This window comes from Labeo rohita, chromosome 7, assembly GCF_022985175.1.
Source record: "Labeo rohita strain BAU-BD-2019 chromosome 7, IGBB_LRoh.1.0, whole genome shotgun sequence".
NCBI lineage: Eukaryota > Metazoa > Chordata > Actinopteri > Cypriniformes > Cyprinidae > Labeo > Labeo rohita.
Genome location: NC_066875.1, coordinates 7,044,917 through 7,063,480, shown reverse-complemented (window position 1 = coordinate 7,063,480; position 18,564 = coordinate 7,044,917). Strand labels below are relative to the sequence as shown.

General features: G+C 33.1%; 1 protein-coding gene across 6 annotated transcripts in view; it reads left to right on the top strand.

Annotated features, from left to right (window-relative positions):
* Positions 1–18,564, top strand: part of sbf2 (SET binding factor 2) — a 169,574-nt gene that overhangs the window by 85,717 nt on the left and 65,293 nt on the right. For all 6 annotated transcript variants that reach the window (XM_051114468.1, XM_051114466.1, XM_051114465.1 and 3 more), the window contains exons 13-16: positions 628–726; positions 1,238–1,442; positions 5,297–5,406; positions 6,187–6,336. In XM_051114468.1, the coding sequence (XP_050970425.1) occupies positions 628–726; positions 1,238–1,442; positions 5,297–5,406; positions 6,187–6,336 (564 nt within the window). The remainder of the gene's footprint in view (positions 1–627; positions 727–1,237; positions 1,443–5,296; positions 5,407–6,186; positions 6,337–18,564) is intronic.

The following is an 18,564-nucleotide window of genomic DNA, read 5'->3' as shown; positions in this document are numbered from 1 at the left end:
GAATTTTATAAGGTCATTTTGGCATCCAACATTGGTGCCATTCCTCTCTGATACGTAGGTAGCATGAAGTTTCCAATATCACACACTTCACTTCATCCAGGTATTTGAAGTCCATTTGACCACAAAATAACACAGTGCATGAGTAAGCAAAGTGGGATGCACCAAAACATCCTTAGTGATTCATTCTCTGTTCATGTTGCTGTGATCCAGATCAGTCACTTATGATTCTTTTCCGTTTGGATGCTGCCTGTGTAGCCAGTGGACAGCAAGGAAACGTGTTAGGTGTTGAAACTGTCTTCAGAATATTTTTGAAAAATAATTATGAGTTATATGATGGAATCAGAATAAAATTTGTGACTATTTCATCATGTACTGTATGGCATGATTCAGTAAACAACTGTAATCGGATCGAATTATTGTTAGAGCAAATATTTACTCTCCTACTAAGTAACATCATTCCACAAGAGGAAGATAATACATGCGTGACTCAGTGCAGCTGAGTGAAATTCCAGCTATTGTTCTGGGTAATGTTAAATCAATTACAGGTGGAAAAACTGATTTCTTGTGCACATTGTAACCACAGATTCATGGGCTCCTATATTAAACTACTCTCTTTCTGTCCTGTAGCTGGTGGCCTTAGATGTAGACTGCTTTAAGGACGAAGAGGAGAACCTGATCAAATTCCAGAAGCGCTTGAGAGAGCTCTCCGAGCAGCTTTACAAAAACGTAAGCACGTGACGCCAGCTCTAATGTCAGTCCTTTCAGGTGCTTGAACTGCAGTGGCTGCTGCTTGATGCAGCGGTTGACCTTCTGTTTTTGCCAAGAGTTCTCCCTTGTCACATTTGATGGATTTTATTAAGAACTGCGGCTTCTGTAAATGTGAACTCTGTAATTTTTTCCTCATTAAAAAGGTTTATACTTAAGGACTGAATAGTACTTTTAGTGAATATTTTGTAAGTGATGTACGCTCACATGGGAGTGGGTCACTTTTTGGTACTGCCCTGTTGAGATACTCCTCAGTTTGTCCCAGGTACTGGAAAGTTTCACTCACAGTATACAAAAAGCATGAAAGACTGTGAAAAGCACATTTTCACAGTTGAAGTTGTAGTACTCACAGAATGAGTGATGAGTGATGGTGAAGTTTTCCAGTTTTTAAAAGGAAAAACATTAAGCCGCTGCTCCAGAAAACATCTGTTAATGCTGAATACAGACAGTTGTTTTATCATGCGTTCTGTAGGAGAACCCAAACCCCCACATGGCCTTCCAGAAAGTGCCTCGGCCCACCGAGGGCTCGCACCTGCGAGTGCATGTGGTGCCCTTTCCATTGTTGGAGGAGGAGAGGGTGGAGGACTTGATACAAGAGGGCCTGGCCAAGCAGCACACCGCCCCTATCAGTACCCGTCCAGAGAGGAAGTGTGTGGTGCCTGCTGGACCCCCTGTGGGTGAGTGAAAATAATTCTTTTGAAAGACTTTCTAGAATATTAGGCTACATTCACACTGCAGGCAAACGGGGCCCAAATCCAGATTTCTTTTTTTTTGCTCACACGTGACTCAGATCTGTTTTTCTCATGACAGTGTGAACAGCACAAACCACGTGGAATCTGATCTTTTCAATTCCGATTTATGCTTCTTCCATGTGTGCTACTAAATCCGATACAGGTCAGATGTTTTGCAATGTGACAGTGTGACGGTGTACAGTGTGAACAGTCAAATCGGAATTCATACCTTTTGACTTGTACGTCACTCTAGATCAACATTCGTCACAATTCTGAGCTCATGGGAGTCACTTCAAAGATTTAACATACCCAAAGTTATCAAAACAGTTTTGAAAGGTAGTCAGAGGAAGTACAGTGATGTGTCAGAACTCATTAGTATCACAGTGACAACTCTATATACAACTCAGCTCTCTTCTGTCACATCCTTGTCTTCATTTTTCATATTGCCTGTGCATAATTTCACTGGCTTCTGCAGCAGATCACACAATAAACGCATAATCGCTTACTTTATGTCCTCTGAGTTTACTTCAATTTGACAGCACACTGTGCAAATGTTGCCAAGTCCACAGTTTTCCAGCAGAATTGGCCTACTTTTTCACCGTTGCTGCGGGTTGTTTTTCAACTCCATGGGTGTAAGCGACCCCACTAACGTGGGCTAGGTTTTGGGATAGTCTTGAACTCGTTTTGAGAAGCAATTGGGCAGATTTTTAACTGTGAAAACCTGGCAACCCTGTTCGTATTTTTCTCTTGTGCATGCGGGTCAGTTCAGAACCATGATCTGTTCACACTGGAAGTCACACATTCACACATTTTTGTTTTAAATGGAAAATCGGAATTGAGCACTATGGCTCACAATGTGACCCTAGTCTTATATATACTACTGGTTAATTAACTAGTTGAAAGTTTGCAATAATCTAAATAAGTTAATCATGCTTACAGCATGCTAATCATGTTATAAACATGCTGGTAACTGGCTAATTATGCTTGAAATGTGCTAATGAAATGTTAATCATGTTAGCAACATGCTAGTAACTGGCTAATCATGCTAGTAACATGCTAACGACATGCTAATCATGTTAGAAACATGTTAACAATATGCTAATCATGCTAGGAACAGACTAGCAACATGCTAATCATGCTTGAAACATCCTAACAACATGTTAATTATGTTAAAATCATGTTAGCAACATGCTAATAATTTGCTAACCATGCTAATAACATGTTAATCATGTTAGAAACATGCTTGCAACATGCTAATCATGCTAGAAACATGTTAGCAACATGCTAACAACTTGCTAATCATGTTAGAAACATGCTAATCATGCTAGAAACATGTTAGAAACATGCTAATCATGCTAGAAACATGTTAGCAACTTGTTAATTATGCTAGAAAAATGCTAACAACATGTTAATAATTTGTTAATTATGCTAAAAACATGCTAGCAGCTGGCTGATCAAGCTAGAAACATGCTAACTTACTAATCATGCTAGAAACATGCTAACAACTTGTTAATTATGCTAAAAACATGCTAGCAGCTGGCTAATCATGCTAGAAACATGCTAACTTGCTAATAATGCTAGAAACATGCTAGCAACTTGCTAATCATGCTAGAAACATGCTAACTTGCTAATCATGCTAAAAACAGTCTAGCAACTTGTTAATCATGGTAGAAACATGCTAGCAACATGCTAACAACTTGCTAATAATGCTAGAAACGGTCTAGCAACATGTTAAGAACTTGTTAATCATGTTAAAAACGTGTTAGCAACATGCTAGTAACTTGCTAATGTTAATGTTGCTAATGTTAGAATCATACTAACATGTTAATTATCTATCTATCTATCTGACAGACTGCATTCAAACTTTAACCTTTTAAAACTACTTTAAACTTCAAACTATTTCAGACTGAAAACCATCCAAACCTAAAACTTTTTAAAATTTCTTAAACTTCTTAAACTTTTCAAACTTTTTTAAACTTTCTTGTCCGGCTTTCTCAAGCCAACTTAAAGTTTGTCTTGACAAACTTTTTTATCTAGTTTAAAATATAAATCTTTTGTAACACTTTACTGTTACTTTTGAATAGTTCCTGTTTCTTTAAATTATTTAACAATGTTACTTTTTTAACCAAAAAAAACCCCATTCAGAATCTTAATATTCCAAACATTTGTTGTGTTTTCTTACATTTTGACATTTTTTAAATTACATTCGTATTTTTTAAACATCAAAATTGTATTATCATAATGTCCCTTAACAAATGAATGTATTCTTATCGAAATAAATAAATGTTAAAAAGTTTAATAAGTGACAACTCTATATACGAGCAAAATGAGAGATTATATCATAAAAGTAAAAAAATTCTGCTCTTTATTTTTCATATTGCCTGTGCATAATTTCGCTGGCTTCTGCAGCAGATCACACAATAAACGCATAATCGCTTACTTTGTTCTCTGTGTTCATTTTCATTTGACAGCTTGCTGTGCAAATGTTGCCAAGTCCACAGTTTTCCAGCAGAATTAGGATACTTTTTCACTGTTGTCGCATGAGTTGAAGAGAACCCACTAAAGCGGGCTAGTTTTTGGGCTAGTCTTGGACTCATTTTGAATAGCAATTGGGCAGATTTTATTGTGAAAACCTGGCAACCCTGTTCAATTTTCAGCATCATTACTCCAGTCTTCAGTGTCACATGATCCTTCAGAAATCTTTCTAATATGCTGATTTGGTGTTCATTAATTATCAATTATTGGCGCTCAGTTATTAATAATGGTTCTTACTGTTATTTTTACTGTTATTTTTTTTTTTAGTATTCTTTGATAATTAGAATGTTCAAAAGAAGAGCATTTATTTAAAATAGATATCTTTGTAACACTTTACTTTTATTTTTTAGTAATTTAATGCATTCCTGTTTTTTTTTAATTGTAATAATATTTCACAATATTACTTTTTTTTTTTAACCAAAAAATGAAAAAAAAAATCTTAATATTCCAAACTTTTGACTGGTATTTTATTACATGTGACATTTTTTACATTACATTTAGATATTTTTTCTAAATTAAAAAAAACTATCATAATGTCACTGAACACATTAATTTATTCTTATCAAAATGAATAAATAAGTTGTTCCAAATAATTATTATTAAATTATTATAGTTGTTCCACATGATTATTATAATCATTTCCAAATAACATAATATGCTAAAGATATTGTGAATTTTTTTAACTGATAGGGTAACATTAGTTAAGGTCAGCATAAAATATGCAAGTTTAGTTTAATCTAATATAAATGTATACATTAATATAAAATATGGGTTTAGCAGACAGAAAAAGGTTCTAAACCTCTGATTTACGTACTTGTTAGGTAATTAAAAAAATGTCATTTTGATTAAGACAGAAAATGATTATAAAATATGGGTTTAGAATAAAAAAAAGGTTCCACAACATCTGATTTACTTGTTAAGTAATTTAAAAAAATGTCAATAATGCAGAGGGTGATCAGGATCTTGGTGGGAAGCAGATAGGTCTTGTATTATCCTGAAGAGGGCTATTTGATTGTTTTTTGAAAGAGGTTTATTTCCTTAATTCCTTACTGACTTACATTGGTGTCTTGTTAATTTGCTTTTGACTTAATTTAAAGCAATAAGCCACATGAGATCATGTGTAACAGTGATTTATTTATTTATTTTTTAAATGCATTTAAGGGGTTTACAGTATAAACACTCCTCTTTGTGTTGTGCGTAACAATACTACTTAACCACAGTTAGGTCACTGTAATGCATTGTTTTTGCTTTTGTCTTTCATGCAGTGTCTATCATGGGCAAGCCCACCTCGGTTTTTAACAGCGCTCGCAGACTGGAGGTGGTCCGGACGTGCATCGGTTTCATCTTCGACAACAAGACTCTGGAGACAGAGAAGGTGATGCAATCATTTCTGTGATGACAGAAGGATTAACCCCACACATTTACTTGCACATCTGGAAAAAGACAGCATGCAGATTAGCATGCATTAGTGATGGCATTCGCAGCACGATAAGCAAAGCTCTCCAGCTGCAAGCCGTACAGACGTAGGAGGAAAGGGGTGAACAAACAGTCACACATATTCTTCTAATTTCCCTGCCCTTATCACTAATACTAATATTATTCTGACATTAAGCGTGACTGGTGTTTGTCTAAAGCATTTTAGCATTTTGTTAGGCTAAATAACTTTGTGCAAATTACCTGTAGCAGAGGAAACGTACTCACAGAGGATGTTTGGAGCCTGCCATCATTTGTGATCTTTCCCCGCTGTGTTTGCATTGGAATGGTAGCCAGCTACCTGCACATATTTGAGTTTAAATTGTAGGTTATACAATGCAAGCATGCATCCCTTTACAGTTGTAAAAATGTTGTGCTTGCAGCTTAATGGCTTCTCCGAGCCAGTAAAGACATCACCTCCACACAACCCGAGTAAACCTGAGCGGAGGGTGCTGCCTCCGTCTAGACGTACAATCTCATCAATAACAACCGTTCTGGAATTTTAACTATGGGTCAGAGGGCAACTGGCTGGATTTAGCTGGAGCGATTGCGCCCTTGCATGCATGCATACAAGCGAACTGCTTCTGCATCCAGATGAGGGGGCCCAGTCTGGTTTAGGTGCATGGTGAGCACTTAAGATGCATATGTTTTAGTAATGTCTTGACACTGCTGTTTCTTTCAGACACTCCCTGCGGCTCTTCGGGCCCTTAAAGGCAAAGCAGCACGCCAGTGCCTGACCGAAGAGCTCAGCCACCACGTGCAGCAGAACCGTGCTATCCTGGACCACCAACAGTTTGATCATATCGTTCGCATGATGAACTGCGCTCTGCAGGTGGGCATTTATATTACAAGAATTTATTACCACAGCGACCTAAAAGAAAAAGCACCAGAGCAGTCAAGTAATGCGATAACTCCTGCCAGAGTTCCAGATCACAAAATGAAGGAATGCTACAACACTAAATACATTCAATTTTCTAGGCAAGTGTTTCCTGCAGTGCTATTGAGTGGTTGCCCATGCATTTTTGTTAATATTGTGTATGTATAGGAGAGAAAATATAAATTTATTTTTTTGAAATACATAGCAATACCAAATACATGTTAAATACATAATAAATAAATAATTGTTTTTTTTTTAAGTTATTTTTGTTTTAATTTTGAAAAATATATATATGGCATTTAAAAATAGTTATATGCATTATATATACACGCACACACACATACATTTTTAAATACACAACAATACTAAATACACTTTAATTTTAAATACATAATAAATAATAAATAATTTATTATAATTATTTTTTTTATTCATTTTTGCTTTAATTTTGAAAAAAAAGTATTGCATTTAACAATATTTATATGCATTATATACTGTATACACAAACACACTTTTAAATGCATAATACTAAATACACTTTAATTTTAAATACATAATAAATAAGAAATAAATGTTTTTTATTTTAATTAATTTGTTTTTTATTTATTTTTGTTTTAATTTTGAAAGAATGTATATTGCGTTAAAAAAAATTTGTATGCATTATATACACACGTTTTTAAATACATAATAATATGAAATACACTTTAATTTTAAATGCATAAGAAATGATAAATTATTTATTTTAATTGATTTTAATTTATTTTGAAAAAAAATATTGCATTTAAAAATATCTATAGGCATTATATACACACACATACACACACATTTTTAAATACATAATACTAAATACACTTTAATTTTAAATGCATAATAATAAATAATTTATTTTAATTAATTGTTTTTAGTTTATTTTGTTTTAATTTTGAAAAAAATGTATTGTTTTCAAAATATTTATATGCATTATACACACAATTTTAAATACATGAGAGTACTAAATACACTTTAATTTTAAATACATAAATAAATAAATAATTTATTTTAATTAATTGTTTTTAGTTTATTTTTATTTTGAAAAAATATATATTGCATTTAAAAATATTTATATGCATTATGTACACACACACAAACATTTATTTGTTGTATATGTACAGGAAACGTTTTAGTGCTTGATTACAAAAACATACTCAAGAGTTACAGTTTAACATTTGTTAGTGGGGGATGAAGAATGTTATTTCTTCATGTCGTGGAAAGAGACTTTTAAATGTATATTAAGGGTAAACCACAAATTGCCATTCAGGGGAAATCTGCAGCTCTTTGTTCTCTTTTTAAAATACTGCTGATGGGATCTCCTGATAGGATCTGTGACGTAAAGTAGGTTATTAATTAAAAGCAAAGCCTGCAGTCTTTTTAGAAAGGGAAAAGCAGATTTAGTGTTGAACAAACATCTCTGACAAGGCAAACAGAAATGAACCTTTTAGTTTCAAAGTTCCAGATTTTTCCAGAATTTTTCAGCCAGCACTGGGCCTGCATAGAGCCAGCACTACTGATTTATTACATTATATGATATAACACTGTTTTAATTCACAAAAGTATTATTTATTGTGACAGTTTGGTACAGCTTGCTGATCTATAAGTCTAAAGGAACTTTTGATGTATGTTAGGTTGTTTAGGTTTTGCGTAACCGTGTCTTTCTTGTCATAGCACTTCATGACTTATTTTGTGTTAGTCCATCACATTCCTTTATAAACGGTCACATTGCCATTAATCTCAGAGCAGAGTAGGGTCCCACTGGTAGTTCCTTGTGTTTTACGGCTTCACATCGGTGTGCTTGGGGGGATTTTAATGATGCTGTGCAGTTTTAAACAGCTAGCGACTTTTATAGAGTCACTGGACATTCCAAACATACTTTCGTCAAAATAATACAGACCAGCTTGGGCCGTGGATGTCAACATCTGTAGCCGAGCAGGGTTGTTAGACCAAAAAGTTTTGAAAACAAAATCTACATTTACCAATGTACCACTGGTTTGTATAGTTGTGTCATTTGATAGCTAAAGCTGTATGTAGGTCTATAATGTATTGTTTTCCTTTGGGAGATGAGACGCATATGGAGCAGCTTTGAAAAGATGAACTGCACGTGCTATCAGTTATCAGAGTCTGTTAATCAAGATGAGAGACAGAAACAAGCCCGAGCAAGAGTGATTTCATTGAGATCTCCAGAGACTATGTCAAGGACAAAGGTTTTTTTTTTGGCACAAAAAGGCAAGAAAATGACATAGAACAGCGATGTAGATGACAGGCTATATGAAGAGCATATGGACAGTCTAATTGTCTGTTTTTAAAATCTAACAGCGCTGACATAAATATAGCAATATAGCAACAGTAAATACAGTTTTAAAAATCATTCTAAATTTAACCCTCATGTTGTGATCCTCATATTTTTTCATGAAAGTACATTGCAGTATATGTACATGAAAGTACATTTTTCATTAAAGTACATACTTTACCCCCACCAAAAAAAGTGAGTGTTTTTTCCCCTACCTAGGCCGGTCAAAAATGACTGGCTTGTAAATTTCTTGTTATGCTATGTAATTACCAAATATGTGACCTGGACCACAAAACCAGTCATAAGTAGCACGTAGGGCCCTATGAAATCTGTTTCATTTTTTTCCCAAATTCCGTTTTTTCGTTTTAATTTTTCTGGATTCCGTTGGAACATGGAAGAATTGTTGTGTGATTATACCCTAAAAAATAATGGTTGTTTCATTTTAGTAATAGTAGTAGTAATAGTAGTAATATATATGTGGCACAATGTCTTCAAGTTAAACCGGACTTTTATTTTGACGGGTTGCTGTGTCTACCTTTACATTTCTGTGTGTATATGCTATGATGCTAGTTTTTCTAGAATGGAACAGTCAAATGCTCATAAAGTGACTCTCAGCAGATATTGTTCATGTATTTATGTCCTTATTTAGTGAGACGACGGACGCTGAAATCACCGTGAGCGTCAGGCGCTCTTCAGTGTGTGTAGTAAACAAAACCGCTCGTCTGCTCCATTCATTAAAACAGAGACACACAGAACATGCAGGATTCACATTTAAATGGTCTATATTGCAGTTTGATTTAAGTGTAATGACCTACTTTTGATTAATTAATTCAAACTTTGACAAATTCCGTGACATTCTGCGTTATTCAGTAAATTCCGTTTTTTATGACTGGATTCCACGATTCTGTCTGCATTTTTCGCATCGGGAGCATGGGTATATTTGTAGCAATAGCCAAAAATACATTGTATGGGTCAAAATTAGATTTTTCTTTTATGCCAAAAATCATTAGGATATTAAGTAAAGATCATGTTCCATGAAGATATTGTTTAAATTTCCTACCATAAATATATCAAAACTTAATTTTTGATTAGTAATATGCATTGCTAAAAACTTCATTTGGACAACTTTAAAGGCGATTTCCTTTTTTTTTTTTTTTTTTTTGCACACTCAGATTCCAGATTGTTGTATCTTGGCCAAATATTGTCCTGTCTTAACAAACCATACATCAAAGGAAAGTTTATTTTTCAGCTTGTATAAATGATGTATAAATCATTATCATGGTTTTTGTATCTCTTTTTGAAATTGTTCATACACTGTATAAAACAATTTGTTGAGTCAAATTAAAATAATTAAAATAATTTTGCCTTAAAATTTTAAGTTCAGTCAACTCAAAAAAAAAGTTTATTCAACTTGAAATGTTAAAATAATACTAAGTGACAACTTAGATATTTGAGCTGAATCAATTTAAAATTTTAAGGCAGCTGGGTTACTTCTGTTAAGTTTAGCAAACACAAATAGCTAAGTTGTTACTTAGTACGACTTAACATTTCAAGTTGACTAAACTTATTAGACAGCAGGGTAACAAATTATTTTGAGCTGACTCAACAAATTGTGTTTTTTTATTTTTTTACAGTGTAGGCCACGTTGATCTGTGCTTTTGCACCTGAGATTTTGGGTAAACATTATTCAGAATTATCCAGAAGTAATGCTTCATACAATTTCACTCAAAAACTGACATGCAGAAGCTCAGATCATTGAGACCTATGACCAGACAGTTACAAAAAGTAATAAAAACCCTGCGCTAATTCAAAGAAAAGTTTACAAAAAAAGATTGAAAGCAAGATTAAGAAATAAAATAGCATATGGAGAGGTTTACAGACCATTTTCAAAAGGCAGTCATGTTTGATTGGGAACTCAAATTAGGTGAAGGATTTGTAGCACTACACACAGGTTTAAGTGTAAGTGTAGGGGTCAGTCAAGTTTCTATTATTTAGTAAAGTAATTTCCACTTTAATTAAAAAGAAAAAAGCAAACGTGATTAATATTGTTACAGCTTGCAATACCACAGTGTGTGATGTTCTCGGGGTTGGTTTGCTCCATTGAATCCGTTGGCATTTCTTTACTATTTGAACACATGCTTGTTTTGAAATGGAAGAAGGTGAACTTAAAAAGACTGTTGAGCCCATAAGAAGTCCAACTGCTTATGCATTTGAGCCGATTTGCTGAGGGAACCAAGCAGTACTACCATTATGGGTGGAAGAAGTCGTGAACCTGCTGATTTGGAAACAATATGTGTTTACAGGTATACTTGTCAGTCATTCTGACATTATATTGTGTGTGCATTTGCACAAGAAGACAAGAAAGAGAACTCAGTTTGGTACTCGCTTGCTGTCCAAACTGTGGCTTTTTGCATGCATGCACACAGAAGCACTGTCTCACACTTGAATGGCTTAAAACGCTTTAATGTTTAAACTGACACGTGAGAATGATAAACTTTCTTGAGGAAGCAGCACTAGCTCAATCGTTTAGATAGGTGATTAGTTAAACACTGCATTCTCTTAACAACAGGTAGGTTAATTGTATTCGTAAGTGAGCATAAAATATGTTACATACTGTACCACTACTGGGGAACGAGCCAGTGTAATGCAAATATATCTGAAAGGTCTGTCATAATAAGATGCGACAGGAACGATATTGTATGAAGCAATGTTTGGGATACCACAGTCAAAACTATGATGTATTGATTATGGTGAAAACCAAAATATTTGTGTTAAAATAACATATGCGTGTTCAAAAAGTAAAGAAATACTTATATTACCTCTCAGGCCAACAGAGCAAACCAACTCAGTGACATCACATACTGTGGTATTGCAAAATGGCAGGGCCCCTTGCTTTTTTTTTTTTTTAGTGATGGTTTTTCACGAGTCTCTTGTTTGTCCTGAACAGTTAAAATGCCTGCTGTTCTTTAGATATATCCATCAGATCCCACAAGTTTTTTGGTTTTCCAGCATCTTTCACATGTTTGAACCTTTTCCAACAGTGACTGTATGATTTTGAGATTCACAATTTTGCTCATATGCAGCTATTACAGAAGGGTCAAATGCTCACTGATGCTTCAGAAGGAAAAACCATGCATTTAAACTTTTAAACAGAATGAGGACGTATACATTTTTCTTATTTTACCTAAATGTCTTTTTTTTTTTTTTTTTGTTTTGTTTTGTTTTGTTTTTTAATTTAGTACTGTCCTTCAAAGGCTACAGAACATGTTACATGTTTCCCAGAAGACCAAATCTTCAAATTCAAAAAGTTTTCACCCCTGGCTCTTAATGCATCATTTTTCTTTCTGGTGCATCGAGCGTTTGAACCATCTGTAATAGTTGCATATGAGTGCCTCAGTTGTCCTCAGTGTGAAAAAATGGATTTCAAAATCATATAGTCATTGTTGGAAATGCACAAAAAATGCTGGAAAACCAAAGAATTTGTGGGACCTGAAGGATTTTCTGAAGAACAGTGGGCAGTTTAACTGTTCAGGACAAACAAGGGACTCATGAACAACTAAACAAAAAAAACACAGCTGTGAATCATTCAGGTAACAACACAGTATTAAGAATCAAGGGGATGTAAACTTTTGAACTATTATTTTCTCTTGTGGACTATATGTAAACGTCTTTTATGTGAAATATCATATTCAGGTCTGTACTAAATAAACAATAACATGCATTTTGTATGATCCCTCTTATGTTGGTAAAATAATTAACATTTTGCAGATTCTGCAAGGTGTATGTAAACTTTTGACCTCCATTGGTCTGGACACTAATGTAGTTATTTTTACAGTTACAGTTCTTGGTGTGAACATGCCTTTACAACATTGCATTAATCAGCTTTCAATATAGTTTTTAGAAGGAATATTCTCCTCCTCATTGGATGTAGCAGACATTATCACATCAGACTGGCGCTGTTACTGCCGTACCTGTCAGAAACTTTTTTCTGTTTTATGTAGGAATCTTGCTCAGATGTGGCTGCAGAGTTGTACTTCATCTTCGCTGACGTTCAGGTACCGTCAGTGGAAAGATTAATTCTCCTTGGAGCGCTAGGTATTTGAGATTTGTCAGGGAGCTCACATAAATTGTAGGTTCCTGATAGGTATGCGCTGTTTTCAAAGAACGAAACTTGAATTGCATAGCAAATAATGTGAGTTTTTAGACTAAGTATTGAATAATCTTGCTTAGAAGATCAGGGAAAGCATCGCAAGAATTTTTTAACCATTTTCCTGTGGTAATGCAGCACTGCTGTATTGTGCAAAAGCAACAAGTGTTATAAAAACTCTTCACATTTTCAGGATAGTTTGTCATGACTTGATCTCATGTATGGCGCCGAGGTCAATGGATTTGTCTCAGATGAGCTGTAAGACAAACAAAAATAGCAGATTGCATGGACATCCTAATTGCTTTCATATTACTTTGTGGGTGCTCTCATCGCCTTCGACGAAGAGCTACGACAGACAGCAGAGACGCCAGTGATTATTCGAGTTGTGTTTTTCGTTATTACATCCACACTAAGAATGGGTGAATATATAATTGCACAGACACATGGACATTTTTAACATAAATCTGTTCTTGTTTTTGGTTCTGACTCAGTGAAATTGTCACGTCGTTGTTTTTTATGAAGTTTCTGTGTTCAATTTTTCTGTAAACTGCAAGTGATGCAACAAACTAGAACGTTACCTTTATAAACTAAATGTTCTACTCTGCAAGTGTACACAGCAATAATAAAACTGTCTAGACGTTCACTGTATTACGCAACCTAGTTTAATCTAGTTTTGCTTTGCCACGTCACTTTCTTACAGTGTTTCTTACAAAGATTTTTTATTGTTTTTTAAGAAGTCTCTTGTGCTCAAGCCTGCATTTATTTGATCCAAAGTACAGCAAACACAGTAACATTTTGACATAGTTTTACTATTTAAAATAACTGTTCTCTATTTAAATATATTTTAAAATGTAATTTATTCCTGTGATTTCAAAGCTGAATTTTTAGTCACATGATCCTCCAGAAATCGTTCTAATATTCTGATTTAAAAAACATTTATTATTATTACCATCATCATCATGCTGAAAACAGCTATAATTTTTCAGGTTTCTGATGAATATAAAGTTCAGATTAACAGCATTTATCTAAAACAGAAATCTTTTGTAACATTATAAATATCTTTTGAACAATTTAAAGCATCCTTTCTTTATTTCTTAAAAAAAAAATGATACTGAAGTTTTTGATGGATCTTTCTATTCATCAAAGAATCCTGAAAAAATGCACTCAACTGTTTTAAATATTGATAATAATAATAAAAACAAATCAGCATATTAGAATGATTTCTGAAGGATCATGTGACTCATGTGAAGATTTAGCTTTGATCACTGGAGTAAATTCCATTTTAAAATATATTAAAATACAAATCAGTTTTTTTAAATAGTAAAAAATATTTCACAGTATTACTGCTTTTGCTGTATTTTGGATCAAATAAATGCAGGCTTGGTGAGCAGAAGATAATTACTTAAACCTTAAAAAAACTTTTGACTGGTAGTGTAGATGTGGTGTAAAATTTATATTTAGTTGCAGTTAATCTGGGCTATTATTGTCCCTGGACCTTGTGACAAGGAGGTTTCTCTAATGTCCTTCATAGCAGGGGTTTTCAAACTTTCTTATGCAAACTGCGAGTGCTAAGGGGGTTCATGGAAAAGTTTATAGAAAAACAGTGTAAAAAATGTAAAAATAAATAATAAAAATACATTTAAAATAAACCAAAATTTGATTTAAAAATGTGATTAAAATAGATAAAAAATTAGATTAAAAATGGATTAAAATGAGTAAACATTTAATTAGTACATTTAACTATAATAAATAGAAAAATTACACAACTTAATATTAAAATTAGTTAACTAAGTTAATTAACATATTAGTTAACATTTGTCATTTTTCACAGTATAAATTGTGTATACAAAACTACACCGATACCAGACAACCATGCATTTATTTTGTAAATTATTTCAAAATAAACTCTTTCCTTTTTAATAATCAAGAATGAAAATAGTATTTGCAAATATTTATTTGGCAAATTAATCAGCTATTAATCATGAAGGAGAGCATCAGAAAAAGCAAATATTTATTTTATAAATGAATCAAATTGATTCACAAAAGATACTAAATAAAGAATAATTAATTTGATGAATCATGAAGAAGAGCATTAGGATAAGCAAATATTTATTTGTCAGATTAAAAAGGAATGTCCGTTCATTGTTTTTGTTTAAAAGTTATATGACATTTATTGTTTTTTCCCTAGAGTTTGTTATAATATGTAGACAATATAATTGTCATCCAAACATGCACGTGACCTTAGGCATCTGAACTCCGGCTCCATCTGTTTGAGGTCGGCAGCTTTGCGTACCGTAGTAAGCGACAGATGTGGAATAAGACAGAGCCATGGTACCACATCCCTCCTTCGCAAAGCTTGTGATCCCAGCGGAGCTAGCCTGAATTTTATGCAACTTCTCGGAAAATCAGAGAGCTGTTAACACATATGTGTTGTGCATTCTTCGGGTGTTTGCTGTTGACGACCGTTGACATGAAGGACACCTCCCGGTTTGAATACGGACATAAGAATGGAGCCGGAGTCAGTGCTCTTGAACTGTGCTAATCTCGCCAGACAATAAATACGATAGACCTTATCGTTTTTAGAACAATCTCATAACAAGCCCATTAATAAAGCTAATTTACAGATTCTTGTTTTCTTCTGCTGCGCTTTTCGTCCAGCTGCGGCGGGTTCTGGAGCTTAATGTTGTGCAAGCGCAGCAGAGGTCTGGCATGCGATGAAGTGGAGATGTACTATGGCATCCCAGCCATTTCCTGTGCCGCAGGGTTATGGGCCAGCTCTGGCCTGCTTTGTCGGTGGGGGGCCCTTGCAAACACTTACTCAGCCTGTCAGTCACACACATTTGTTTTATGTTGTGCTGAGGGGTGAAGGGAAGCGGATCAGAGCTTTGCACGTCCATTCTGCAGAATGAAAGAACAATACAGTATAGCAGCTGTTTGCTGATTTCTCAAATGTTATTCATTTAAATTAATAGTTTAGCTGAAAATTAAAGTCCCTTTATTATTGTAACTCTTTAATATATAAATATATATTTTTAAAGATACAATATATTATGTTATATTACAGCTAAAAGTTTTAAAAATGGAAATATCTTAAATAATGTCATTATGTCATTATTAATAGTTGAAATAAGTCCATTATTATGGGCCTATAATATATTTATATATGTATTGGCATTCAAAAGTTTGTGATCAGTGAGAGTTGTAATGTTTTTCAGACTCTTATGCTCATTAAGGCTGCATTTATTTGATTAAAAATACCAGAAAATAATAGTAATATTGTGAAATGTTATTACAATATAAAATAATGGTTTCTGTTTTAATATACTTTAAAATATAATTTATTCCTGTGATGCAAAGCTAAATTTTCATCAGCCATTACTGCAGTCTTAAGTGTCACACGATCCTTCAGAAATCATTCTAATATGCTGATTTATTATTAGAATTATTTATGTTGGCAACAGTTGCGCTGCCAAATATTTTTTGGAACCTCTGATATTTTTTTCAGGATTTTTTGATAAATAAAAAGTGAAAAAGAACAGAATTTATTCAAAATAGAAATCCTACATTCTTGGCGAATAAAAGTATTAATTTCTTCCAAAAAAAAAGAAAGAATACAAAATGAAACTTTTAAATGGTAGTGTATATTGCAAGAAAAGATTTCTATTTTAAATAAATGCTGTTCTGTTTAACCTTTTTTTTACTAATCAAAAAATCTTAAAAAAAAAAAAAAAAAAAATCACAGGTTTTAAAAAAAAACATTAAGCAGCACAGCTGTTCCCAACATTGGTAATAAATCAGCATATTAGATTGATTTCTTAAGGATCATGTGACACTAAAGACTGGTGATGCTGAAAATTCAGCATTGCATCACAGGAATAAATTCTATTTTAAATTATATTAAAATAGATAACTGCTATTTTAAATTGCAATAATATTCCACAATATTTTTAAATGCAACCTTGATGAGCAAAAACGACTTCTTTAAAAACATTAACAATCTTACTGTTACCGAACTTTTGGATGCGTGAATGTGTGTGTGTGTGTGTGTGTGTGTGTGTATGTATATGTGTGTGTATATATATATATATATATATATATATATATATATATATATATATATATATATATACACACACGATTAATTATACGATTAATCGCATCCAAAATAAAAGTTTATGTTTACATACTATATGTGTGTGTGCTGTGTATATTTAATGTGTAAAAATATGTTAGATTTAGATATGAAATAATTATATATAATCTAAATTAATTACAAGTATAAATATATATACATATTAACATTTTTTTTTATTTATATACATGTATGTATATACATGTATGTGTGTATTTATATACACGTCATAAATATATATGGTATGTAAACAAACTTCTATTTTGGATATATAAAATATTTATAATGTTATTATGCCAAAGTCAGTTATTATTATTAAAGACAAATATTAATATAATACAAATTATAATATAATATAATATAATACATTACATTACATTATATTATATTATTCACAAACAGTCTATCAGAAATCTTAATATTTTAAAGAAATAATTTAAAATAATTTTAGTGATTAAGATATTTAAAATAAGTTCACGTCCTTTTCAGGAATTCATATATCTGTATTTTACTATATGATTCCAAGTTAAATATGAATAAATTAGGGGTATGTGTATTAGGCTTAACCTAGGTGACATAAGGTGAACTAAACAGACCGTTTAAGTTGGCTGTTAATCATAGTTTTTTGTGTAAAAAATCATCAGTCAAAATAGTAATCATGCCTTAGTGCATCAAATGCGCCAGGTTTAACAGCATGACACTAAACCACTTTATAAATCTAATAAAATAAAATTATAGGAGAAATAACATGAGGGTGAATACACAATGACCCTGTTTTCACTTCAGGTTGAAACATCTCTTTAAACGTGTTATGTGCAGATTCAGATTGTTCTGTGACAGAAAAATAATTGTTCTCACACAATCTTTTTTTTTTTTTAAAGTCTAGGTCTAGGTGAACCACCTGCTGATTTCATTTCTTTTCCTCATTTGTCTGCAGTTGTTTTGCCACCGCTGCTTGTGAACTCTAGAGCAGGAGACCCATTGTGCTCAATTCTTTTTCTTGGGAAAGAGCATTCAATGAATGATATCTGACTTTTGCGGTCAGATGAACTTACGCAATGCCCTGTGAAAGCTGCAGAAATAAATGTGCTGGGAAGATGTGAAGTACATCATTCCCATGTTGAACAAGTGCAGCTTCCCCAGGATGCCTTCCCATAAGGCCAGGTAAACAATAGGTGGCCACAGGATTTCTGTTTGACTCAGATTTACTCATTTAACAGCTGAGATACGTTTCTGCAATGAAAGAAACTAGATTTTTTAATTCTCTAAAGAAAATGTGAGCAATGCTTGTCAGTGTAACAGTAATCTCACTGCTAGGGTGTTATTGATGGATGCTGTGTGGTTCAAAAGTCTTCCTGGGTGGTACTATTGTATAACAGACTTATTTCAAAAGCATTAACTTATTTCAAAAATACTTCAAGTTTGAAACCCTAAACTTAACTATGAAGAACAGTAATACCATGCTTTTTATATATTTAGGTTTTACAGAAAAGCTATTTTATTGTGAAGCCATTCCTAGAAAGCAATCAAAATAAAGCTTTTATTTTAGAGGAAGTTGGCACATTTCTCTTCCTGCCTCAC